The sequence below is a fragment of the Paramormyrops kingsleyae genome, chromosome 14, assembly GCF_048594095.1.
Source record: "Paramormyrops kingsleyae isolate MSU_618 chromosome 14, PKINGS_0.4, whole genome shotgun sequence".
NCBI classification, from domain to species: Eukaryota; Metazoa; Chordata; class Actinopteri; order Osteoglossiformes; family Mormyridae; genus Paramormyrops; species Paramormyrops kingsleyae.
Genome location: NC_132810.1, coordinates 20,341,501 through 20,367,192, shown reverse-complemented (window position 1 = coordinate 20,367,192; position 25,692 = coordinate 20,341,501). Strand labels below are relative to the sequence as shown.

Genomic DNA, 25,692 nt, shown 5'->3' with positions numbered 1-25,692 from the left:
CTCACGCTCACTGTCAGATCTTCACTGGCAGAGTGTCAACTCAAAGTGTATCTTGATGATGGAAGCAAAAAGAGTGTATTTGCACTGCAGGCTAATTCATAAAAAAGCAAAGAAATTATCAGAGCATTTCAACATTTCCCTGAAAGGCACTGTTGCCATTGTAAAAGTGCTTTACATTATTTGCATAATTATGGCTTCTGAAACACAGTCATAAAAATAGCAAAAGCTAGAATGTTTTTAAATAGAGTAAAAGTTTTTTGATACATTACAGTAGATAAATAAATTATGATGAGGACTTATAGCTATTGATACCCCAACATGGCAAATATAACCACTGTTTTGGGACTGAGGAAGTTTTCCTTAATATCGTGCAGTACCTGTTATGCCCAATCGTGCCGATCCTCTTGTGTGCCATGCCCCCTCATCTACTCCATGATACCAGCTGTTTCTAGTCTTGTTAATTGCTGTTGTGTATTTAAGTCTGCGTTAGAATATGTTTCCCCAGTCTGGTCATTGACGTCAGTCCTGCATGTTGCTCCGTGTTCCTGCTTGTGTTCTCCTTAAATAAATCCCTTGTTCCCTGACTCCCTGGACTCCGGGTCCTCTTTCCCCACTCTGATTCCCTGACAGAATGAAGGGACTCCAAAAGAAGACACTTACCGCAAGTAATAGATGAGGTGATCTATTAGCTGACCCAGTCTGAGGTCAAAAAGGATTCCACGGCTCGAGCCCTCACTACTCGGTCGAGGGAGATCCTGGAGAAGATCTCCCTGCCCGATAACCTCTGCGAGGTGCGAGCCAACTTACTGCAGCTAAGGAGCGGAGTGGCGGAGGCGGTGATTAGACAGGTACAGCTGGACAGTGGATTGCTTCTTTGTTCCCCATTCGAATTGCCTGAACTGTCCCCTGCTCCTACGAAAGTGGCACGTAAGAAGAAACAGAAGGATTGCAATGGAGAGGGCATGCTGGAAGCTCCTGCAGGAACCCTCGCTATCCCTGGCGACGAATCGAGGGGATTTCCTCTTGATCCTCGACCCGGCGGTATTCACGCCCGACGTCTCGGCCACTGCTTTGCCTGCACCCCAGGTTCTTCTCACCGCTCGCACTCGAGGAAAAACCCCCCTGCTACAGTCCCCGTGGTTCCTGCTCCAGTCCCCGTGGTTCCTGATTCACCGGGTCCAGCCCCCGTGGTTCCTGATTCCCTGGTCCCTGATCATTGGAACACTGCTCCCCCCGCAGTGGAGATGAAGGAGGAGCTCGAGTGGGACCCCTCGGGGATTTCCCTGACTCCTGCCCCAATGGACACCCCCCAGTGGGTCAACCGGACCGCCACTCCATCACGGCAGATCCCGGCCAGGACCCCGTCTCTCAGTTCCCCTGGCTCCTGCTCGGCAGTTGCCTACGATTCCCCCTGCGGTGACTCATTGGGTGCCTGCGGTCCTGCCTCTGATTCATTCTCGGTCACCTGCGGTTCCCCCAGCTCCATCTTGTCGGTTGCCTACGCCTTTGTTGGGTGTGGCTTCGCCGTCGCCTGTCATGGCTCCAACTCCCTCCTCACCTCCTCCTGTGTCCCTTCGCTTTCCCCCTCACCTCCTCTGGCAGTCTCTCCGCCTCCCTCCTCGCCCCCTTCTGAGTCATCTCTGCCTCCTGCTTCGCAGGCGCTGAGGGTCCCTCCGGCTCTGGTCTCGGGGTCATCTGTGGCCCCTGCTGCTCCTCCTTTCGTCAGTGTCACTCCTGTTGGTCTGTCCTCTGGTTGTGTTCACCCTCTGCCTTTTCCTGTGCTTTCCCCTGGTTCTGTGTTTCCATCGTTGGTGCCCTTGTGTGTGTGTCTGTGTTCCCCGTGGTGTGTCAGCTGTTGTCATGGTTGGTGTCGCCGTGCCTGTTTTGTGTGTCTGTGCTGTTCCAGTTGCCCCATTACTGTTCTTGCTTTTATCTCCCCAGGTGCTGTCCCATCGTGCCCTGCGTCCCGTTGCATCCCCTGTGTTGTTCCTTCGGTCCCTTTTGGGGGGAGGGGGGGGGTCGTCCTGTCATACCCCGACCCTCTTGTGTGCCACACCCCCTCGTCTACCGCATGTGGAATCCCCATGTTACCAGCTGTTTCTAGTCTTGTTAATTGCTGTTGTGTATTTAAGTCCATGTTAGAGTATGTTTCCACAGTCTGGTCATTGACGTCAGTCCTGCGTGTTGCTCCTTGTTCCTGCTTGTGTTCTCCCTAAATAAATCCCTCATTCCCTGACTGCCTGGACTCCTGCTCCTCTTTCCCTGCTCCGACCCTGTTAGAGTGTGACAGTACCAGTTATTGTATAAAGGATGTTATATATACATCTTATATATAATACATCTTAATACACTCACCTAAAGGATTATTAGGAACACCATACTAATACGGTGTTTGACCCCCTTTCGCCTTCAGAACTGCCTTAATTCTACGTGGCATTGATTCAACAAGGTGCTGAAAGCATTCTTTAAAAATGTTGGCCCATATTGATAGGATAGCATCTTGCAGTTGATGGAGATTTGTGGGATGCACATCCAGGGCACGAAGCTCCCGTTCCACCACATCCCAAAGATGCTCTATTGGGTTGAGATCTGGTGACTGTGGGGGCCATTTTAGTACAGTGAACTCATTGTCATGTTCAAGAAACCAATTTGAAATGATTCGAGCTTTGTGACATGGTGCATTATCCTGCTGGAAGTAGCCATCAGAGGATGGGTACATGGTGGTCATAAAGGGATGGACATGGTCAGAAACAATGCTCAGGTAGGCCATGGCATTTAAACGATGCCCAATTGGCACTAAGGGGCCTAAAGTATGCCAAGAAAATATCCCCCACACCATTACACCACCACCACCAGCCTGCACAGTGGTAACAAGGCATGATGGATCCATGTTCTCATTCTGTTTACGCCAAATTCTGACTCTACCATTTGAATGTCTCAACAGAAATCGAGACTCATCAGACCAGGCAAAAGTTTTCCAGTCTTCAACTGTCCAATTTTGGTGACCTCGTGCAAATTGTAGCCTCTTTTTCCTATTTGTAGTGGAGATGAGTGGTACCCGGTGGGGTCTTCTGCTGTTGTAGCCCATCCGCCTCAAGGTTGTGCGTGTTGTGGCTTCACAAATGCTTTGCTGCATACCTCGGTTGTAACGAGTGGTTATTTCAGTCAAAGTTGCTCTTCTATCAGCTTGAATCAGTCGGCCCATTCTCCTCTGACCTCTAGCATCAACAAGGCATTTTTGCCCACAGGACTGCCGCATACTGGATGTTTTTCCCTTTGCACACCATTCTTTGTAAACCCTAGAAATGGTTGTGCGTGAAAATCCCAGTAACTGAGCAGATTGTGAAATACTCATACCGGCCTGTCTGGCACCAACAACCATGCCACGCTCAAAATTGCTTAAATCACCTTTCTTTCCCATTCTGACATTCAGTTTGGAGTTCAGGAGATTGTCTTGACCAGGACCACACCCCTAAATGCATTGAAGCAACTGCCATGTGATTGGTTGATTAGATAATTGCATTAATGAGAAATTGAACAGGTGTTCCTAATAATCCTTTAGGTGAGTGTATATATATATTGTTATTCTGGGGCGCGAGAACCTTTATCAGTATTAGAATTAGTATTAATATTAGTATTAGCATTATTGCTGTTGTTGTTGTTTTTGCTATAAAATTTTGTCAGAGTGTCACACAGCTCCTGTGGGACAGAGTAGCCTGAAGCTTTACAGCCATCAAGGTAAATGAAAGATTCAATCAGTGATTGCACAGTCTGTGACTATCATGGACAGGAAAACCAGGAAACTAGCTGTACTTGTTCTCTCCTTTACACCACTAAGCAATTCCAAATCAGCATGATAATCCCTGAACTACACCCCTCTCTGAAATGTAAGTCTTATACCAATTGATGATCAATTTGCTCTTTATCCTTTGATCTCCTCTTCACTTGGAAGGCTAGGTGGTAGCTTCTGTAATGAAATGAAGTGATCCTTTATTTGTCATTTGCACAAGTACAGGTACATTACTTCACATCCTTTGAGACATACACACACACACACACATAATTCACCGGCCGACATTTAAAATTTTTTTGTTAGGTGATTTAACAAAAACAAATGCATGTTCTACAGTTTTTCATGTAGTTTCAGAATATGGCTTCCAATTTACCGCCACACGTCTGGCTTTGTCACAATTTAGAATTGAAGTTCAACATAAATTATAGCAAATGTTACATTAAAGAAACAGTTCATCATGTCTTTGCTGGTCACTTAGCGCTGTGAAACTGTTTCCGGTATGATTTTCTTTTGTATGAAGCATCAGGATTTTGTCTGTACGTACTACAACAAACAGAATCCTGATGCTTCATACATTTGTCTGTACATACTCCGACAACCCCTCCTGGAGCTGAGACCTTATCGTGGTGCAGGGGTTTGCGTGTTCCAGTGATCCCAGGAGCTAAGTTGCCTGGGGCTTTATGCCCCTGGTAGGGTCACCCAAGGCAAACAGGTCCTGGGTGAGGAACCAGACAAAATGCGGCTCAAAAAGACCCCTTATGACGAGTAAAAACACGGATCTACGTTTTCCCTTGCCCGGACGCGGGTCCCCGGGGCCCACCCCTGGAGCCAGGCCTGGGGGTGGGGCTCGATGGCAAGCGCCTGGTGGCCAGGCCTACACCCATGGGGCCTGGTCGGGCACAGCCCAAAGAAGGCACGTGGGTCCCCCCTCCAATGGGCTCACCACCTGTAGGAGGGGACAAAGGGGTCGGGTGCAGTGCGAGTTGGGCAGTGGCCGAAGGCGGGGACCTTGGCGGTCTAATCCACGGCTACAGAAGCTAGCTCTAGGGACATGGAATGTCACCTCTCTGATGGTGAAGGAGCCTGAGCTGGTGCGCGAGGCTGTGAAGTTCCGACTAGATGTAGTCGGGCTCACCTCGATGCACGGCTTGGGCTCTGGAACCAGTCTCCTCGAAGGGGGTTGGACCTTCTTCCACTTTGGAGTTGCTCATGGGGAGAGGCGCCGGGTAGGGGTGGGCATACTTACTGCCCCCTGGCTGGGCGCCTGTACATTGGGGTTTACCGCGGTGGACGAGAGGGTAGCCTCCCTTCACCTTCGGGTGGGGGGACGGGTTCTGACTGTTGTTTGCGCTTATGTGCCAAACAGCAGTTCAGAATACCCACCCTTTTTGGAGTCCTTGGAAGGGGTGTTGGAGAGCGCTCCTCCCGGGGACTCTCTTGTTCTGCTGGGGGACTTCAATGCTCAAGTGGGCAAAGACAGTGAAACCTGGAGGGGCGTGATTGGGAGGAACGGCCCCCCCGATCTGAACCCGAGTGGTGTTTTGTTATTGGACTTCTGTGCTCGTCATGAATTGTCCATAATGAACACCATGTTCAAGCATAAGGGTGTTCATATGTGCACTTGGCACCAGGACACCCTAGGCCGCAGTTCGATGATCGACTTTGTGGTCGTGTCATCGGACTTGCGGCCGCATGTATTGGACATTCAGGTGAGGAGAGGGGCGGAGCTGTCAACCAATCACCACCTGGTGGTGGGTCGGCTCCGATGGTGGGGGAAGAAGCCGGTCAGACCTGGCAGACCCAAGCGTATAGTGAGGGTCTGCTGGGAACGCCTGGCGGAATCCCCTGTCAGAAGGAGCTTCAATTCCTACCTCCAGCAGAACTTCGCCCATGTCCCGGGGGAGGCGGGGGACATTGAATCTGAATGGGCCATGTTCCGCGCCTCCATTGTGGAGGCGGCTGACCGGAGCTGTGGCCGTAAGGTGGTCGGTGCTTGTCGCGGCGGCAATCCCCGAACCTGCTGGTGGACACCGGCGGTGAGGGATGCCGTCAAGCTGAAGAAGGAGTCCTATCGGGCTTTTTTAGCCTGTGGGGCTCCGGGGCTCCGGCGGGCCAAGCGTAACGCGGCTTCGGCAGTCGCTGAGGCAAAAACTCGGGTATGGGAGGAGTTTGGCGAGGCCATGGAGAACGACTTCCGGACGGCTTCGAGGAGATTCTGGTCCACCATCCGGCGTCTCAGGGCGGGAAAGCAGTGCAGCATCAACACTGTTTATGGTGGGGATGGTGCGCTGCTGACCTCAGCTCAGGATGTTGTGGGTCGGTGGAAGGAATACTTCGAAGACCTCCTCAATCCCACCGACATGCCTTCCAATGAGGAAGCAGAGTCTGGGGACTTGGGGGTGGACTCACCTATCTCTGGGGCAGAGGTCGCTGAAGTGGTTAAAAAACTCCTCGGTGGCCGGGCCCCGGGGGTGGATGAGATCCACCCGGAGTTCCTCAAGGCTCTGGATGTTGCAGGGCTGTCTTGGTTGACACGCATCTGCGGCATCGCGTGGACATCGGGGGCGGTGCCTCTGGATTGGCAGACTGGGGTGGTGGTCCCCCTCTTCAAGAAGGGGGACCGGAGAGTGTGTTCCAACTATAGGGGGATCACACTTCTCAGCCTCCCTGGTAAGGTCTATTCGGGGGTGCTGGAGAGGAGGGTCCATCGGATAGTCGAACCTCGGATTCAGGAGGAGCAGTGTGGTTTTCGCCCTGGCCGTGGAACAGTGGACCAGCTCTATACTCTCGGCAGGGTCCTGGAGGGTGCGTGGGAGTTTGCCCAACCAGTCTACATGTGTTTTGTGGACTTGGAGAAGGCATTCGACCGCGTCCCTCGGGGAGTCCTGTGGGGAGTGCTCCAGGAGTATGGGGTACCGGACTGCCTTATAAGGGCTGTTCGGTCCCTGTACAACCGGTGCCAGAGCTTGGTCCGCATTGTCGGCAGTTAGTCGGACTTGTTTCCGGTGAGTGTTGGTCTCCGCCAGGGCTGCCCTTTGTCACCGATTCTTTTCATAACTTTTATGGACAGAATTTCTAGGCGCAGCCAGGGCGTTGATGGTGTCCGGTTTGGTGACCTCAGGATTAGGTCTCTGCTCTTTGCAGATGATGTGGTTCTGTTGGCCTCATCAGACCGTGACCTTCGGCTCTCACTGGAGCAGTTCGCAGCCGAGTGTGAAGTGGCTGGGATGAAAATCAGCACCTCCAAATCCGAGACCATGGTCCTCAGCCGGAAAAGGGTGGAGTGCTCTCTCTGGGTCAGGGAGGAGGTTCTTCCCCAAGTGGAGGAGTTTAAGTATCTCGGGGTCTTGTTCACGAGTGAGGGAAGGATGGAGCGGGAGATGGACAGGCAGATCGGTGCAGCATCAGCAGTGATGCGGGCACTGCATCGGTCTGTCGTGGTGAAGAAGGAGCTGAGCCAAAAAGGCAAAGCTCTCGATTTACCAGTCGATCTACGTTCCTACCCTCACCTATGGTCATGAGCTATGGGTAGTGACCGAAAGAACGAGATCGCGAGTACAAGCGGCCGAAATGAATTATTCCGCAGGGTGGCTGGGCTCTTTAGAGATAGGGTGAGGAGCTCGGTCATTCGGGAGAGACTCGGAGTAGAGCCGCTGCTCCTCCGCATTGAGAGGAGCCAGATGAGGTGGCTCGGGCATCTGGTCAGGATGCCTCCTGGACACCTCCCTGGTGAGGTGTTCCGGGCATGTCCCACTGGGAGGAGACCCCGGGGAAGACCCAGGACACGCTGGAGGGACTATGTCTCTCGGCTGACCTGGGAACGCCTCGGGATTCCCCCAGAGGAGCTGGATGAAGTGGCCGGGGAGAGGGAAGTCTGGGTTTCCCTGCTGAGACTGCTGCCCCCGCGACCCGACCTTGGATCCAGCGGAAGATGATGGATGGATGATGGATGGATACTCCAACAATAATCAGCCATCATATTTACATTCCAATGTCCTTGGTATCTTCGCTCCATTTCAATAATATCTTGGTGAAATCTCTCACCTTGCTCCTCACTATACTCACCCAAATTTTCAGGAAAGTAATCAAGGTGCAAGTCTAGGAAATGCATCTTGACACTCATTCTAAATCCAAGATCTTGAAAACAACATATCATATCCTTAACGTGAACCTCATATTCAGATGACTTCTTGTTTCTGAGAAATCCATCAACGACTTTACGGAATTCTTCCCAGGCTTGCCTCTCCACTGTCACCATTTTGGCTGCAAATACACTGTCCTTCTGCAACCTTCTTATCTGTGGTCCACAGATAAGTTCTGCATACAAAGGTTGGTGTCAGTGGACCCACAGCAGCATACCTGTAAGTTTACATAACTGCAAGCTGCCTGTAAAACCTGCTACTAGTTTGTAGAAAAAATTGATTACATTACAAATTGATTACAAATTGATTTTATATGACTGGTATCAAAATGACATTATTAGGTATACAATGCATTGTATATGAAAAAAGTTAAGTCGAAATCACAGAAAAACCAGACATGCTGGAGCAAAACTAAATATACTAAAAATGTTTGTTTATGAAGGGAGTTTGAAAAATGTCATTTGATATTATTCACCAAATTCGATGTTGGCTAGTGTTATATATACAAACACACAGTTGCAAGCGAAACTGGGGTGTGAGCGTAAGGTCAGGTGACTTGAACCAGCACCCTTGAACCATTTTGGGGGGGGTTAAGGGCCTTGCTCTAGGGCCTAACAAAGATGCAACCAGTCTGTGGCCAGGACTGGAACCGGAATGCACCTTCAAGGGGCATAGCTTTCCGGAAAGGCACAGGAGGTGCAACGTAGATTTCCCTCACAACAGCCGACTGGAATCAGCATGATATGGATGCAGCAGAATAAAGTTCTCCTGAGTCTTTTCACACTATTATCCAGGCTACAAGTCTGTGTCTGTGTGCAAGTGAGTGTCAAATAAAAGTTCTTAACAAGGTTGTCTGGAATATTCAAGGCTTTTTACTTTTCAGAGGCCAGTAAATGTTAAATCTTTCAGGTCTTGTCACAGGTGCCATAAGGGGTTGTAACTGCATTGAGATTTCACTGCTGTCACACTGCGGGATATTACAAACCCCCTTCACCTTAAGTGGAGTTTCCAAGCATGTTGCTGTAATGCCCAGGTTTTGATTTAAAGCCACAAAGGTTCGATAATAAATTCATTTTATGTGAAACCAAACATCACGGCCACCAGGTGTGCCTGAATGGATGTACTACATTTTGCAAATTTGAACTGACATTTACTTTTAGAAGCATGTTTGCACTTAGATATTGTAGCAGCGAGCGCAGAAAGGTCACATACATAAAGAAATTTTATTTATGAAATGTTTATTTCACCGTCAAATAATCCTTTCAGCCCTTGACCTAAGAAATGTCAAGGAAAATGCGGTATGCCTACTGTATATCGAAGGCACAAAAGGGATAAAAACCATATTCCCTGAAGGCAAAAATATGCGAATTCAAATGAATGAAGTCTAAATACTGTTAATTTAACAAATATTTAGCAAATCGTCACAGCGAACATTCTCATTTTCCAAACCTTCGCTTGACTGATGCCAACGCAAAAGCAAGCTGAAAAGTCCCATTAAGTTCACATTATGCACTGTATTCATTAATATTCTCTTTGGAAAAAAATACTTCTGTACTTTATTAAAAAGACCAGTAAATACACTGTTTAAGAGACATCGTGATCATCCTATAATGAAAAGCAATATTTTAATCTTTGTTCATAATAGTTCATTTTTTCTTTACTGTCAGCTTTTATTCTATGACCCAAATAAGAGCCAAGAGATATTTTTTCATTACATTTTAATGAAAAATGACCCATTAATCAGCAGTGTCTACTAGTCTGAACATTAATTAAAGTGTAATGAGTGAATTTATGGACCAAAAGGAATTATACAAAGCTAACCTTGGGTGCTTCCCGTAGGTCACCTCATCACTCCCTACATACTGTCATGCATCTTTAACAAAAGATTCAAACAGGGGTCATATGAGGGTCCACTGCCATAGAAAGTGTGGGTTAAGTGCTAATCAGCGGAAATGTGGAAACAGAACCAACAACAAAACGACAACCCAGATCACTTTGCTCAAAAATTCGCGCATGACTCACTTTCCAACTTCCCAAGTGTTGCTTCCAGATGTCAAGAGATTCATGCCAAAAATTTCTGTAAATATTTCAAGTAAATATATTGTGCAAAAACCAACAAGGTTGTGCAAAATTCAGAATTTATGAATTGTGCCCCATTCCATTCATGAACTTGAATTGATTTGGCCACACCCTACAGGATGATGAATTGGAATTTGAATTGGAATGACAGGAAGAAGAATTGAATTTATTTCAAATTCAATGCAATCACACAACACCATAATAGATAAGGAAAAAACTGTTTTTAATTATTTTTTGGGAAGGAGGGGTCCAGCAATACCCCCCTAACCCTCGCCCCCCCTACTTCCGACGCCCCTGGTAAAGTGTACTTTATATTTGCAAGACTGTAAGAGAGTTAGTCTAGTCTATTAACATATACATTTGTTTTATGTTGACCCTCTACGTCCTTGGGTTGTCAGATAGATAGAGTTTTGAGAGGGTGACCTTCTATGACTGTAGATAAATTTATTTCCTTTTTTGTTATTGTTTGCTGAATAGCAGTTTCTTTATTTTTCAACATTTAAAACAAGAGAAAATACACATGACAAAATGAATTACTTTATTTAGTGTAGTACATTTTATATAGTATATTTTTTATGTATCAAACGATATGTTTTGTTTTTCAGTTCAACTGTGGTGCTATAGCAAAAAGCAAAACATCATGGCAAATGCAATTATGTTTTTTTTCCCCCAATACACATAACACATTGTTCAGTATTGTTACATTTAATAAACAAAAGATCTTCAACGGATTTTTCATTCAGATTGCAACATCCTGGCCTGAAACTTCAGGAGCTACTCCTACTACACTGAAGATTCTCTCACCGGGTACAGAGAAAGCTGCTATTGCACAGTATTTGCAGGCAAATTGTGCTAGTCCAGGTTTGGTTTCCTTTGCAGTCGCCCAAAAGGTCAGCACCCTTTGCAAAACAAAGTTCATTCAGGTAGAAGGTGATATAAAGTTTTGGCAACAGGTGAGGGAATTTATTTTTAATGTAGGAAGAGTGCTTGGGACATTCCTGTGTTTGAGCCCTGAAGTCATTATAGCCAGCAAGTTTTGGAGCGGACACTCAGTGTTACTTATGAGAAGATCCACTATGGTACACAAAATAATAGTTAGGTTATGCATTCAAATGTCATATTGAAATATTAAGTATTTCAATATTAAATATTATTCCAATCATATTGAAATATTAAGCTGTAGTGTTAAAAGCTGCACGTACACCAAGTATATGAATTGATTAGAATTTAATTCCATTTGAAATATTTAAATGTGATGTTTTTAAACCCTCGTATTTATAACGTAATCTTATTAGAAGTTATTTTGCCACCTCGTGGTAATAAAAATAATTACAGAAAGAACCCCCCTAGTCCAAAGTAGCAAGTAGCATTACCCTGAAGTACACATTAGCACGTAAAGAATGTCGTCATAAATTAAAAATACAACAGTTGTGCAGGATGTTAGGTAATACATTATGTAATATAATATGTTTAAATAAATAGAAACATTCATAGTGACATGACCAGGGAGGTAATGCTAAGATTATACAATTCCTTGGTGAGACCTTACCTAGAATATTGTGTGCAGGTTTGGTGACCATATCTTAAAAATGACATTGCGGCCTTAGAAAAGGTGCAGCGTAGGGCCACAAGAATGATTCCTGGTCTTAGAGGAATGTCATACGAGGAAAGGTTAGTTGAGCTAAATCTGTTCAGCCTCAAGCAAAGGAGACTGAGGGGGGACATGATCCAGGTCTTTAAGATTCTAACAGGTTTGGATGCTGTTCGACCGAATAGTTACTTCAGCATTAGTTCAAATACAAGAACTCGTGGCCATAGGTGGAAATTAGCGGGAGAACATTTCAAACTGGATTTAAGGAAGCACTTCTTTACACAGCGTGTAGTCAGAGTATGGAATGGTCTTCCTGATAACATAGTGCAAGCTGAATCCTTGGGTTCCTTTAAATCAGAGCTAGATAAGATTTTAACAACTCTGAGCTATTAGTTAAGTTCTCCCCAAGCGAGCTCGATGGGCCGAATGGCCTCCTCTCGTTTGTATAGTTCTTATGTTCATTGTTTAACTTATTTTGATATTAAACACTTGCCCGTAAATATTAAAACTGTGAATTTAGTTTGCAATGGTCTGGTAACGCACTTCAGTTACTGAAACGCAGAACCCGCCAGTGCAACAACGCACTAAATGTTATTAAACACGCTCATTTACCACAACAGCCCCGAAAGCTTCCCAAAGTTTTTATCACTGCGTCATCTACCGTCCTGCGCACTAGGCGTCGCGACTGGTCCCGCCCCATCGGTCATCTCATTGGCTCAATAGCTATTCCGGAATGTTCTAGCAAATCAAATCAAGGCAGCGGAAGAAACTCTGGGCACATGGATGAGGAGTATAGTGGAAGTGTAAGTACCGCGGTGGGAACTTTAGATATTTAGTTGCAGATGTTATAATGTTGGAAAAGGTATCAGGAATTCAGGTATCTTGAAATGTACTGCAGTTGTTAATCATATATATATATATATAAAACTTAGTAGAATACATTTTATTTTATGTATAATTTATTCACATCGATTCGCGAAAAAAACGCAAGGTTATGTTTATTACCAAGTACACTATACATGCGACAAAAAACTTATCCTGCTTTATATATCAGATGGTTATTGCAACAGATTTTTTATGATAATATGCATTAATCCACAATCTATCAACAGCTATCTTGGCGCATATCCATGGGAAAAGCACTGGTCCCCCCCTACTGGTTCGGACTGACACCTTACTGGTTTGGACTGGTTTTCGTATACGTACATCAGTAATCATATGCCATGTATAGCAACTTGGTAGTTATTCGGTATCTGTATTTTTTACCTCTAAGTGAGATTATTATTATTAGGATATTGTTATTACTGGGGTAAATAAACACGTTTAAAATTGTAGTTTATTTTTAAGAAGGGGGTCCTGCTGTTGGGATATCGTTGAAAATGTGTCATAAAGTTGCAATATATGAACTACAGACTGTGTTTGATTTTCAGAATTCGTGTATTGTTACCTGCGTTTTAGCAGTGTTTTTGTAAAATATGTTTATCGTTGCAGACTAGTGTAAATTTTGAAACATGGTGATCAATTGCGTTTTTTTAAATTAAATATTAGTTTTATGTTTTGTTCTATTTATGTTCTAACTTAATTGTTATAATTAAGCAAAAGTAAGATGATTACCAGGAGTGGGGTTCGAACCCACGCGGACACATGTCCATTGGATCTTAAGTCCAACGCCTTAACCACTCGGCCATCCTGGTTACAGTATGTTTCACTTTTCTTCTTGTTGTATTTCACAAAACCCATTTCATTTAATTCATTTGTATGTTTTACACCTTTTAAAAATAAACGTCAGACTGAACTCTCCATTAATGGCGTATGGCTGACATACATGCACACTTTGGTTTTCCGGCACCGGGGATGATTTTATTCAATAAATTGAAAGGAAAAGTCCCCATTGTCTGCACGCAATTCTGAAATAGCATATGCTAATTTATATATTCCATCGTAAAAAATAAAAGACACCCAGCCTTGGAAAATAACTTCCCCGCCCAAATAATAATTAAAAATACGTCTGCATATGAAAGTATAACAAATTTATTTGGAAATTGATAGTCTCGTTTTTATTATTGTTGTTGTGTCAACTTACGTAATTCTTAAATGGCTGCTTGGCTCGCCCCCCGCCAAACACTGTTATTAAAGCTAATCATTTACTCTACATTGTTTTCTCGTGCTGAAACGGATATAAAATAAAATAAAAAAACTTAAGTCATAATATTCGTCTTTAACTTTTCGGTCTTATGATTGTTATTCGTTAATCTAGACAACGCAGTTGCACCGAAGGTTCATGCGAAAAATGGCGTCGAGGGCTGTTTAGAGGTGCTTTAGACCCCCTATACATGTTCACTTTCAGTGCAAACAGACCCCCGAGTACAGGCTCTACCTCGAATAATAAAACTGCAACACGTACGGCGCGCTGCAGTTTGTGTAAATACGTTTGTGGGCTCAGGCAATGTCAGCGATAACGAGGAGCGCCGTGTTCAATACAGAGTCTGTAGCTATAAATACGCCACTTGATTAAACTGGATGAGAGGTGTGTGTGAAACTGTCAAGAAAAGAAAAATAGCACCTCTGGTGGCGTGGTGTAAGTGTCAAGTGTACTTGTTGTAGCAGCCGGTCTACCGTCGACTCTTTCCGCGAGTTGCGGACGGCTATTTGTTTTTGTGGCTTTTTCAGATGGTCGAAGGGTGGGGGGTTGGCCAGCTGGCGACACCCAAGCTGCCTGAATACACAGGCTAAGCAAGGAAACCACAAACTGCGGTTGCTCGGGCATCAAAACTGGCTCGGCCATACTCTTCCTGTAAAAAAAAATCTACACATATAACGTCGTTTCAAAGTAAGAGAACTGGTGGCAGATAAACTCTAGATGGAAGATAGAGTTTTGCCTCAGACAGGCGGACACGTGAATGCTTTGATTGGATGATGTTTCTCCACATCAAGGAGCGAGCGCCCGTATATTAACGTTGATCTTCAATCTTTCACTTTATATCAACACTGAATCAAGGTTTTGCCACCATCAATTTTTCAATATTGAAAATCTGACCAAAATAAATTCAGTGTCGACGTTGTAATTTAATTAACACTTGACCATAATTCAACGTTGAAATTATCTGGGTGCCTATAGTTATCGATTCACAGATAGTGGACAAAATATAATTAGCCTATCAAACCTACCATACCCATGTTTCTATATATGCAATTGGTTCCATTTATTTATAAACTTTAACGGTGTTATGTATCTACCCGTCCCTAAATGTAACAATAAACAAGATTTAGGCTAAGTAATAAAATATCCATTCATCCACGTTTCAGCCACTTATCGCAGGATCGTGTATCCAGTTTTATTTAAACATACACAAAGTGACAAAATTGCACAAGTTCAGTTCAACTCGCGTTAACAAACGAGCGCATGACAAATCAGGATGAGCCAGTTAGAGCTGCTGTTGTTATGAGAACGTTTCCATACCGGCAGTCTCGTTAAAAGCAAAATCAAAGACGACGCAAACTCTGACTCACCTGACAAGTGTCGTAAGCAGGGGTGCGGTGATACCTTGCTTAGACATGAATACTGATGGTGGCCGACAAACGGTCTATGGAGTGTTTGACTTCAGACAACACGCTGATTAAAACATGTTACGGCATGTATGTGTCAGGAACAGATTAAATAGTAGTCTAAGTAAATGCTACTAGCTATAGCCTAAGAGAAAAGTAACCCCGTTAAACACAACTATGGTATACCCTAGTCTTACAGTAGACAGTTTATTATACACTTCCGGTTACTTTATGCTTGTGAAAAGTCTGTTAAGTGCCCACAATGCCTCATTAGGTACAATGTTTGTGCAACCAGCTAACTTATTCTTGCGACAATTCATTTTCTTTCACAACAGCCACTGCAGAAAGTACAATGGCATTCTTGAAGACATGAAGTGCTGAAATTCTGCAATACAATAAGTACACATATTTACAGTTCCAATTGCAACATGCAACTTGCTTATGATATTAGCATTAATAGTCCCTCTGATAACATAATGAAATAATATTCATGTTTCAATATATTCAACATAATATTCATGTGAGCAAGACTGTACTGTAAGGAGGAACCTGACACTGACACAGAGAGAACGGAAGAACTATTTTAATATGTATATACCATGCAAAACTCACAAGAGTCAGATGACAGCTTCATATCAATATATCGATGTCAATGGACAAGCTGGTACTGTGCAGCGTTTAAGCTGCATTTGCATGTGTGTTCCTGTGGTTAAAGGTCAGCCATTGCCACTACTGCTGTGTTTCAAGTGTATCCAGTGTCCACTGTTTAATATGCAGGACCCTGCCAATATGGAAAGTATGTATGAAATGGTTTGCTTGCTTAAAACTCCCAATCTGTCTTCATAAAGAAGGCCAACACCAATTTTAATTTTTTTCAACGACGAAAATACTGAAGAACCTTAGTCTCTGACAGTGATCATCCCTCATCTCCAGAAGCATAAGGAAACATGAGAATGAATTGTCCTCTTAATATTTGCTGCATTATTTGCAACATGGACAACAGCAGCAGAAGATCTGTCTGCATGGGTTTTGCTTCTTGTATTTCACAGCCTGCTTGATCTCGGACGTGGCCTTCATCACGTAGTCCTCCGTGTTCTTCACGTTGGCCTCGATGTTATCCAGCATGCTTCCCTGCTCCTCCACCAGCAGACCCATCTGGAAAAACAGGTCGTGAATGTTCCGGATACGACCCTCCAGCTCGAGGAGCTCCCGGTGGCGGTTCTCAATCTCGCTGAGCGCCGAGCGCGCGGTCTTGCCGTCGGTCAGCAGGTTCTCGGAAAAAACGTTCCACTTGCCCGTCTCGATCATATCCTCGATCTGCTCGCCGGTGACCTCCTTGCCCATGATCTCCACCTGTCTCTGGATGCGGGTCTTGCAGTTCTCCTTTTGGGCCATCTCTGCCTCGTTGTAGTTAGACATGGCGTCATGGAAGCTGTTGGTCAGGGAGATGCACTGTGAGCGCACCATCCGCACCACGGCGGCATTGGTACCCTGCTCTTCCTCCAGCTCTTTGCTGTGCGCCCCCAGCTTCTGCAGTCTCTTATAGATTCCCTCCCCACGAGTCTTGATGTCACGCGCGATGGCGTTGGTGTCCCTCTTGATGCTACTGATGCGCCTGACAGAAGTTAGGAAGCGGGTGTTCTGCTTGCCCAGCCGCTTGACGTCCATCTTCAGGGCGGAGATCTCCTTCCTTATGGCCTGTCCCTCCGCAAAGACGCCCTCCATAGTGTCTTCTGACTCAAAGACCACAGCCTGCTGCTCCAGCTGGCTGGAGGTATCATTGTCACTGAGAGGCTCTTCTTTCTCACTGAAGTTCTGGATGACAGCTTGCAGATCACGGAGCCTGTCCTTCATCTTGCCTACAACAGAGAACAGCTCTCCTTAGCAACCAAACCGGGAAAAGACCGTCTAAAAAATAAAAGTAAACAGCAGAACGCTGTTCAGTTCATATAATTTCTATTCCACCCAGTCCCTGAAATATGTTAGTCAGTGGTGTTACACAAACCCAGAAGATTATAAGACTGAACTCCAGATTTTTTAACATTACGTTTCAATACAAATGACTGCTGCCCTTCCCAACACACCTATATTGTTTGACTAAATCCGAAAAATAGTTCGTGTGAATGGTTAACAGGTAATCTGTGGGCGGAAAGCCTGATGTCACCAAGCACAAACAATATGCCCTCCAATGGGCGTGGGCAACTCAGCTAAACTGTACCCGCTGTTTTTATATGCCAGTGCTCATGCAGTTTAAATTAATCTGAATTTATCCAGGGTGCGGGCCAAATACTAAGAAGTGGAACAAACGTATGCTTAGTTTTCATCGGGCTTTTTCTGTTTTATCGTGATTTATTTGTGATCACAGGGCATTGAAATAGGCTAACGTCTCTTTAATATACTTCCAATCAACGTGTAACTTATCATTTCTGTACACCAGTTGCACTTCGCTTTAGAAGAGTTTTGCTAAAAAAATTTATGCAGATGTAATCACGTACTTAGGCCTAGTTTTAAATAGTAGGCCTACTAAACAGTAATTTCATGAACTGGGAGTTTTATTTCTGATTCTTGATCATGCGGTTCACTGTGCTAGCACCGGGTTTTAATCGTCCGATTCTGAGAAATGGTAGCGTGTGAAGCTCAACATCCCTCAGCGATTGTTACTTTCAAAAGCAGGCAGTATCCATTTCTACGAAGATGTTCGTGAGTTGCAAAACTTTGATTTTGAGAATTTAATGTAGTCTGCAACCGTATTCTTTAGGCCTACTACTGTAACTTCCGAATCATTGACTGTTTTTAATGCTTAATTATAATGCACCTGATGGTATAGTTTTGTAAACTCATCTTATGTACGTCTAAATAACTAAAACCGAATTCCGCAGGACCAGAGAAAGCACGATTTTGAGATCATATCAGTTAGCTCTTAATTTAAACATTGGATATTAAACATGTGATATAACTTAGGCTATTTTTATATTGACATGACCGATAAAATTAATGAAACAAATCATACTGAAATCGTACGCATTCCGCAATTCTCAGACCTTCTCTTAAGTTTATAAAGGCAGCAGTTAGTAGGCCTATAACTAGTTAGTAGCCTAATTTAAGAAGCATTTTATGTAGTACATTTGTATTTTGTTTTATATTGTATTTTAACTCAAATATTTATGAAATAGGCTTACACAAGGCTGTGATTTAGCCTTCAAAATAATCTTTCACTTAATCCTTAAGTAATGTAAGGAATGCAAATGAACATAAACACGCAAAACCATCTCAAAACCGTTACAGTAATGATTATTATACCCGAATATCAGACACTCTTTAAGACAGCAGTAAACCCTAGTTGATCAGTGCTATATTCGGCTTATTCACAGGAAAGCGGAACTGCTCACTGTCCCAGACCTCACTATGTACTTGCTACTGTCATTTCACTTGCGAACATCCACATCTGCTAAATGCTGCCAAAATAACTTAATTAAAACAAAACCGATTTATTCTGAAGTTGTGCGTTGTTCACTTAAAAATGTGCATTAACAGTCGCTATTCGTTCACTGAACAATGCTCCATAATTTTCGTATATAGCCTATTTTCAGCCTATTGAAATGTTTTAAAGACTTTTTCATTAGGCCTATACGACACAATTACGTTTCTTGTAATTGCCTTACACCATATTAAGACATCAGCTGAAGTTAATTTCTACAACTGATTTTGACCATAACACGTATAAAAAGCGTTTAGATAAAATGATGCTGAATGCTTTCTTCCCAGGTGCATAAGGCAAGTCGATTGTAACGAAACCCATATTTATGAACACACAGTACAACCATATTTTAATGTAAGCTGGTACGAATATACAAATGATCAAGTGCCACCTTAGTTTAAATAAGCTACTGGCACACACATAGTGCTCTATCTGCGACTGTAACATCTGTCAAAAACTTCGACAGCTCCACATACTTCAGTTAATTACGGCGCTTATGTATTTAAAACACATTACTGTACCTTATATCATGCCCTGAGTTCAGATCAATGGACCAAGCATAAAAACAACACTATATATATCTTTTCCGTGTCATAGCCTAGTCTTTTGATCGTACACATGATATTTAACATTATCATACAGGAACTGCGGAGCGTAACGAACTATATTGTGTGGGTGGGTGGAGTCCCCGCGGTTGCTCATCCTGTCTTCATTTGCCGATATTGGTGAATAAATGGCGGACTTCTTCGGAAGTCTCTGTCAAGCCATGTATTTTAATAAAAGAAAACGACAAATTGGCATAAGGCAGTTGATACGCATCGACTGAAATGAATGGTTTAGAACCCATAGAGTTGTGGCACATATAAAATGACCGAGATAGAGCCATTAAACACTGTGGTTTTTATATACTTTGTCCATTCTTATAAGATCGTTTAATAGACGCACTGTGCGTTATTAACTCGTTTAAAAAGCACCTTGCAAAATCACTTATTGATTTGAAATACTACTCGGTAGAAATAACATCGGAGGGGAAATTGCGCTAATTACTTCTACCAGAAGACATTCAAAGGCTGTTAATCCCAACTTTTAGTCACAGATATATCTTACAGGTGGAGTAAAGAACAGTCTATCGTCTGTAGACGGTACAGCGCATATAAGCTATATCGATCGCATAAGCAATCAAATTATTGATTGAGTTTTATAGCTGGAGTCAGTCCTTGTCTGATATAAACTACACAGTCCTACTGATGTGTGGTTAGTCTTTTTATATCACGGAAACCTCCCTACGTGTTATCCACGTGTCAGATATTTTTGATTCTCATAAGAAATTTACAAACGAGAGGAGGCCATTCGGCCCATCAAGCTCGTTTGGGGATAACTTAACTAATAGCTCAGAGTTGTTAAAATCTTATCTAGCTCTGATTTAAAAGAACTCAGGGTTTTAGCTTGCGCTACACTAGCAGGAATACTATTCCACACTCTAACTACACGCTGTGTAAAGAAGTGCTCCCTCATGCATGTGTTAAGTGATAAACCCGTCCAAAACTTTGCCTCAGTATAACTTAAGCTATAACTATAGCTTCCTCAAAGTGGAGAAATGTGCCCTTACCCACGACATTTATCATGACAGTTTCTCGAGCAGTAGTGACTGTGCATAGATCACTTTATTTTTTATCATTATGCGGTCGTTAAAATTTCATATCTTCCTCAGTGATCCCCTATTGCCTGCAGTGTTGTAACTTCCTTATTTCAAAAGTTAAGATGTAAAACTCGCATTCCATTTTGTGCGTCCCTTACCGTATGTCCTCTGCTGCCTGGCGGATGATTCAGAGTAATGTATTTAACAGCTGTCATTATTTTTTCTGAGATATTCGCTGTATTATTGTGACTATAAGAGTTGGCTTTCCATTTAGTGGTTTGCCCATTAACACTGTTAACACAGTTCTAAAACTTATTTTTCTAAACAGATTTACATAAATGTGGCGATCCTACCGGGCGCTGAACCACCGTAAGGGTCTAATCAGCCCTGCATTACAGCCTGCTTTCCAAACAGGACGTTACCTGGCAATAGATCCTACCTTATATCACTCAGACGCAACACTTCTGATCAATCAGATCTTTCCATGAATGTTCTGAAATTCCTCAAGGACATTCCAGGCCACACTGACATTTCTGCACAAGATCGGTTCTAATAATGCAGACTTGTCGGCCGTCCAGGTGTAAAATGGGCCTTTCTTGATGAGACAAGCTGGGGTGATCATCAATTTAACTGTAACAAATGGCAGTTCAGTTTATTTGTAGATCAGTTCAGCATAAGGCTTCTGATTATGAATGATGTATCCAGGGGCAGACAGTAACGAAGTATACATTTACTTGAGTAATGTACTTAAGACATTTTCCGAGTATCTCTACTTTACTTGAGTATCATTTTTTTTTTAGAGACTTATTATTGTAGTTTTTACTGCAATTTCTGTGAAGTTGCTCGCTACTCATTACTTCAAAGCATAGCTGTGGAGTCAGTGGAAAAAAATTATTTTCTAAAATGCAATAGGCCATATTGTGTTCATCACAGGAGAAAAACCAATTACAGCAAACTACTCCTGCACTGTCGGTCAAGTTGCTGTTGGGCAGTTATAAAGCTAGAGGTGTGTAACTGGGTTGATTGTTTTATTTTCTGAGCAAGTTGCATCTACAGCAATTACACTGTTTGCCAGATGAGTGCAAACACACTCACACACACACACACTCACACACACACATGCACAGTGTCAGAACACTACAATGGTGTTACATTGGGGAGGGGTGGGGAGGGTGTTAAATTAAAAAAAAAAATGAAAATGACAGTGGTTTTTCTCTTGTTGAGTCAATTATGTTTCTATGGTCATTGTATCATATTCCACAAACTTTCATTCAGTAAGTTGTTTCAGAGTCAATAGGTTCTGAAAATTCTTTGAGGCAACAATACAACTATGCATTGACATTAAAAAGATAATGTACTTTTGAATACTTAAGTCATTTTAAATCCCAGTACTCCAACCTTCACTTGTATTGGAGTAATATTTGGCCAGAAGTATCCATACTTTGACTCAAGTAATGGAGTTGTGTACTTTGTCCACCTCTTGATGTAACCCAATGCTTATAGTCACCAACATAAACTATTTAAACTAAATTTGGGGAACACCTCTGTGGTGTGAGACCCCTCCTCTAATTACACTGCAGCTCTACCCATGTGAAGGTCTAGCTCAACCCTCATTTTATCTATTTGACTCCATTAACCCATCTTAAAATTACGGCCCATTTAACAACAACAACAACAATAATAATAATAATAATAAATTCATTAAACACAGTTTCCCTCAAAGCACCCCTCTGTTCAGATACCGATCAAATAAATCAGATGCTGACCCAGAGTAATGCTCTCTGACCAGGTGTGATACATTGTATTTCTTGTGTTTCAAGATCAAAGCGTCCTTGTAGCCTAAGTTTGCTTTAATGTTATAATGTTTCTCCCATTAGGAGGAAAGTGTGGGTGGTGTGTGGTTCTGTGGGTCAAAATCATCTGATGAAAAAATAAAAGGTTAGTTCACAGACTCTGTACAACGGTGATGATTAAATAAAGGTATCACAGTGAAGTAGCAAAATCTTATCTACTATGGTGGTGTAGTTAAAGACCAGGCCACGTTCTAGGTCACCAAGTCACCAAATTTCTTGTGAGTGGGAAATATCTTCTTTATTACTAGAGGGGAAATTTGCGCATGAAGTAACTTGCCAATGCCTTATATTATTGATTAAAACATGTTTTGTCAATGATACAGTTTTTTCAGTCAGCAGTAGGCGGGTTGATAGCATGAAGCTGGCAGTTTTGCTGTGGACGGCCCAAACCCCCACCCCCACCACCCCACTCTGCGGGGCTTCCCATAAGCTTACATCACGGCTGGTTAGAAGAGGCAGAAGAAGTGTGGTCTGATTACTCACAGGTGGAAAGTGACTCAGTGCAGACTGGGAGACTGCTGCGGAAGAACCGTGTTCCGTACATGGATTTGTGGTGATATTCGAAGTAAAACAAAAGAAGGGAAAACTTAAAACAACAACAACATTATATTCCAATTTATTCGTTTATAATGACAGACACTGAGGAAACTGAAATACACATTGACTGGAACATGGTCATATATGTTTTGTTTTGTGGTTTCTCTCAGCTCAGTGTAAAACACTCATTGTGCAACTTGATGTTTCGTCACTAGGAAAGTTTGTCCCGTAGGCCTACATTAAATATAGATATGCATGTTGTATCACATGAAGAATTTCTCATTCTAAAGCAATATATATATATATACCCAGGAAATTTTGGAAACTTTGGGAAATATTTCTGTAATATTGCATTTGTTGCAATGTCTCAACTAGTAAAGTTCTATCTAAGGAATAAGAACAGAAGTTAAAGGAAATGTTTTGTTATGTTTTGAATTTCCTTCTAACAGAAGTGTTTGGTAGCTGGTTCAGTTAGCAGATTTGCTATTTTTAACAGGTCCATCCTGTATCCAGTAACATTTACTTTTATAAAGCACTGTGCAACTCTAGTTTCCAGTTTCCAGGGTTCTGAATTGGATCAGGTCCCAGTTCTGTTCTCAAAGTTTGGTCCCGGGTCTCATACGGGTACACTTCATTCCTTCCCTTTCCTGAAGTTTCCGCCATTCCTCTTCCTTCAGGCTGCATCGATGTGCCCTGAAACTTTTTAAGACCTGCCTCCTTTGTTTCTCATTTACATAGGATACTGCACTTGTTGGTTGTGGCTATCAAAACAGGCAAACAGATTAAATTTATACTGAGAAAGCGTAATGTAATGACAGCATGCAAAAGGACAATCAGTGCTCTGTCAGAAGCAGCACAACAGCTAACGTTGTCGATCTGTCTGAAGAGAGACAGTCGGTGATTTTAAGGTTTTTTTTTGGCCTCAGACACTTGGCTAAACAACAGCTAATGCTGTCTGCACGTCTGGAAGAGTCGGGATGTGTCTGGCAGACACAGACAGGGCCGATATTCTCCCTTTGTGATGGTTTTCAAACAACGTCTCCCTCTGTTTGGTTAACATGCGAGGATTACCGGTCAATCGCCTTCAAAGCGAAACAAACATTACACTGCAAAACAGGCCAATAGAAAACAGATAACAGAGATCTCATTAGTAGGCAGTCATCTATGAGAGCAGGTGTCAGATGAAATCAGGACTTACAGGTCTACCTGTTGTGAGGTTTTTTTTTTAAAAGGTTCTTTTAATATTACTTCAAAACTTTAGGAGATTTATTTTAGATTTGTACATGCACCGACAGTAAGGGTGCGTAGGGATTTTTGTGCAAAGCTCTTAGAGTCAGTATTAAGAAAGAGAAGTAATAACAATCAAGATAAGTAATAAGGATACAAAATAAATAGTAAGGAGACACTAAAATGCAACAAATAAATACTATGGTGTCATCATTGACATGGCAAATGGTTATATTAGCATTGATTTATTGCTCATTAATTGAAAATTGCATTGAATTATATTATTTTTGTTTAGTTATTTAGTTGTGCATAATAATTAGCAAAATGAGAACATTTTCAAAAGGAATACTGTTTCATATCAATAATTGTTGTCATTGTCTGACATTGAAGTTTTCCTTTACAGTTCTTGTTGGAACTTTGGTATTTATACTTAGTCATATTCTCCAAGTTTTCAGGTTGAGTTATAGATACACTGTGTTGTTGTTGTGTCGATACACATATGGGTTTAATCTCTTTAGATTAAACTTTGGTTTTAGCTTGTGAACAAATACAACTGTTTCTTGCTTTGAAATGTTTATGAAGTTCGGGATTTTTGTATGTCCCTCTGTTTAAGGTGGGGTTTGTGAGTCCAGTATATTCTTAGTAAGGGGGATGGACTATTACTGGTAACAAAACACTCAATGTTTATAAACAAGGGAGCAGTTCAAATCAAATATGAAGTCATCCAGCTTCCTCTGTCACTGCTTGGCAACGGGGAACTGGCAGGGTGACTTAGGGGACTGTTGCTGTATCACACCCACTGCCCCCCCCCCAAGAAAGTTGTCATCCTTTGTTCACTTTGCATCTTTGTCTTGATACCCGAAAAGGCTGCCTTGTGGACTTCAGTTTGCCATGGGACCTCTATAATGCCCCCAAACTCCTCACGTATGCAGCATAACACCGGGTGTTTCATAATGAAGGCCTGTTTCTTCAGCATCGAACTATTCAGCAAATGTACTTTTGGATTATCAGCTCTTACACTGTCAGAAAAAAGCATACATCCCTGGGGTGAATTTACCGAAGCCTTCTTAACGCTATGTTGTTCATAAGTTCGTAATCTTTTAACATAGTACTTACGAACGATGGAGTATTAAGAAGGCTTCGGGAAACTCACCCTGGTTGTTTCATTCCCCAAGGTACAAACAACATCCAAGTGCCCCCAATGGTACAAAAATGTTCCTCTGAGTCCATATTTGTACCTTAAAAGGTACATTTACCTACAGCTAATGGTACAATTAGCAAACCCTTAAGGGTACAGTCCCAGTGACAAGTAATTGTACCTCCAAAGGTACTTTCTTCCTGACGGTGTACTTTTTCCTTTTCACTTCTTTAACTTCTTAAAACAATGTTCAAGTGAACATGAAATAAGGTAATCAGTTTAAAAATACCCCATTGTCTTATTTAGAAAAAGCAGTTGGAAGATGAATTGATTTCAAGTAATTGCTGTTTTTAGACAACTGTTACCTAATTAATAATTAGCTATGTATTCCAATTTAATACAAAATATGCAAAAATCCAGAAAAGTTACATGTTATATTATAGGGGCATTGATTGACTGTCTGTTATGTGTCAGAAATATTACTGATAGCAATTGTACAATACAATAAAATGACATGCTGGAATCAGTCATATTCACTTTCACCAGGGTTTCAAAAATGGAAAACCAAAACTACTATGACGTCAGGATCCCTGTAACACAAAGAGCTAAAGTGAGAAAAAAAAATATTTGCTGTACTACAGTAATTTTGGCGCTTTTTATTCATTTACC

At 42.6% G+C, this 25,692-nt stretch overlaps 1 protein-coding gene, 1 long non-coding RNA gene and 1 other non-coding gene across 3 annotated transcripts; 1 reads left to right on the top strand and 2 right to left on the bottom strand.

The window, feature by feature from the left end:
- The first annotated feature begins 12,318 nt into the window (after positions 1-12,318).
- LOC140578315 (uncharacterized) lies at positions 12,319-13,411 on the top strand. Its single transcript, XR_011982413.1, has 2 exons — positions 12,319-12,408; positions 12,718-13,411. It is a non-coding gene; the product is annotated as an uncharacterized lncRNA (long non-coding RNA).
- trnal-uaa (transfer RNA leucine (anticodon UAA)) lies at positions 13,217-13,299 on the bottom strand. The gene has a single exon. It is a non-coding gene; the product is annotated as a tRNA-Leu (tRNA).
- Positions 13,412-14,926: 1,515 nt separating the features above from the next.
- stx11a (syntaxin 11a) lies at positions 14,927-19,301 on the bottom strand. Its single transcript, XM_023839141.2, has 2 exons — positions 19,151-19,301; positions 14,927-17,010 (listed from the first exon to the last, which is right to left on the bottom strand). The coding sequence occupies exon 2, from the start codon at positions 17,003-17,005 to the stop codon at positions 16,133-16,135; it is 873 nt and encodes a 290-aa protein (XP_023694909.2). The 5' UTR covers positions 17,006-17,010; positions 19,151-19,301; the 3' UTR covers positions 14,927-16,132.
- Between the last annotated feature and the right edge of the window lie 6,391 nt (positions 19,302-25,692).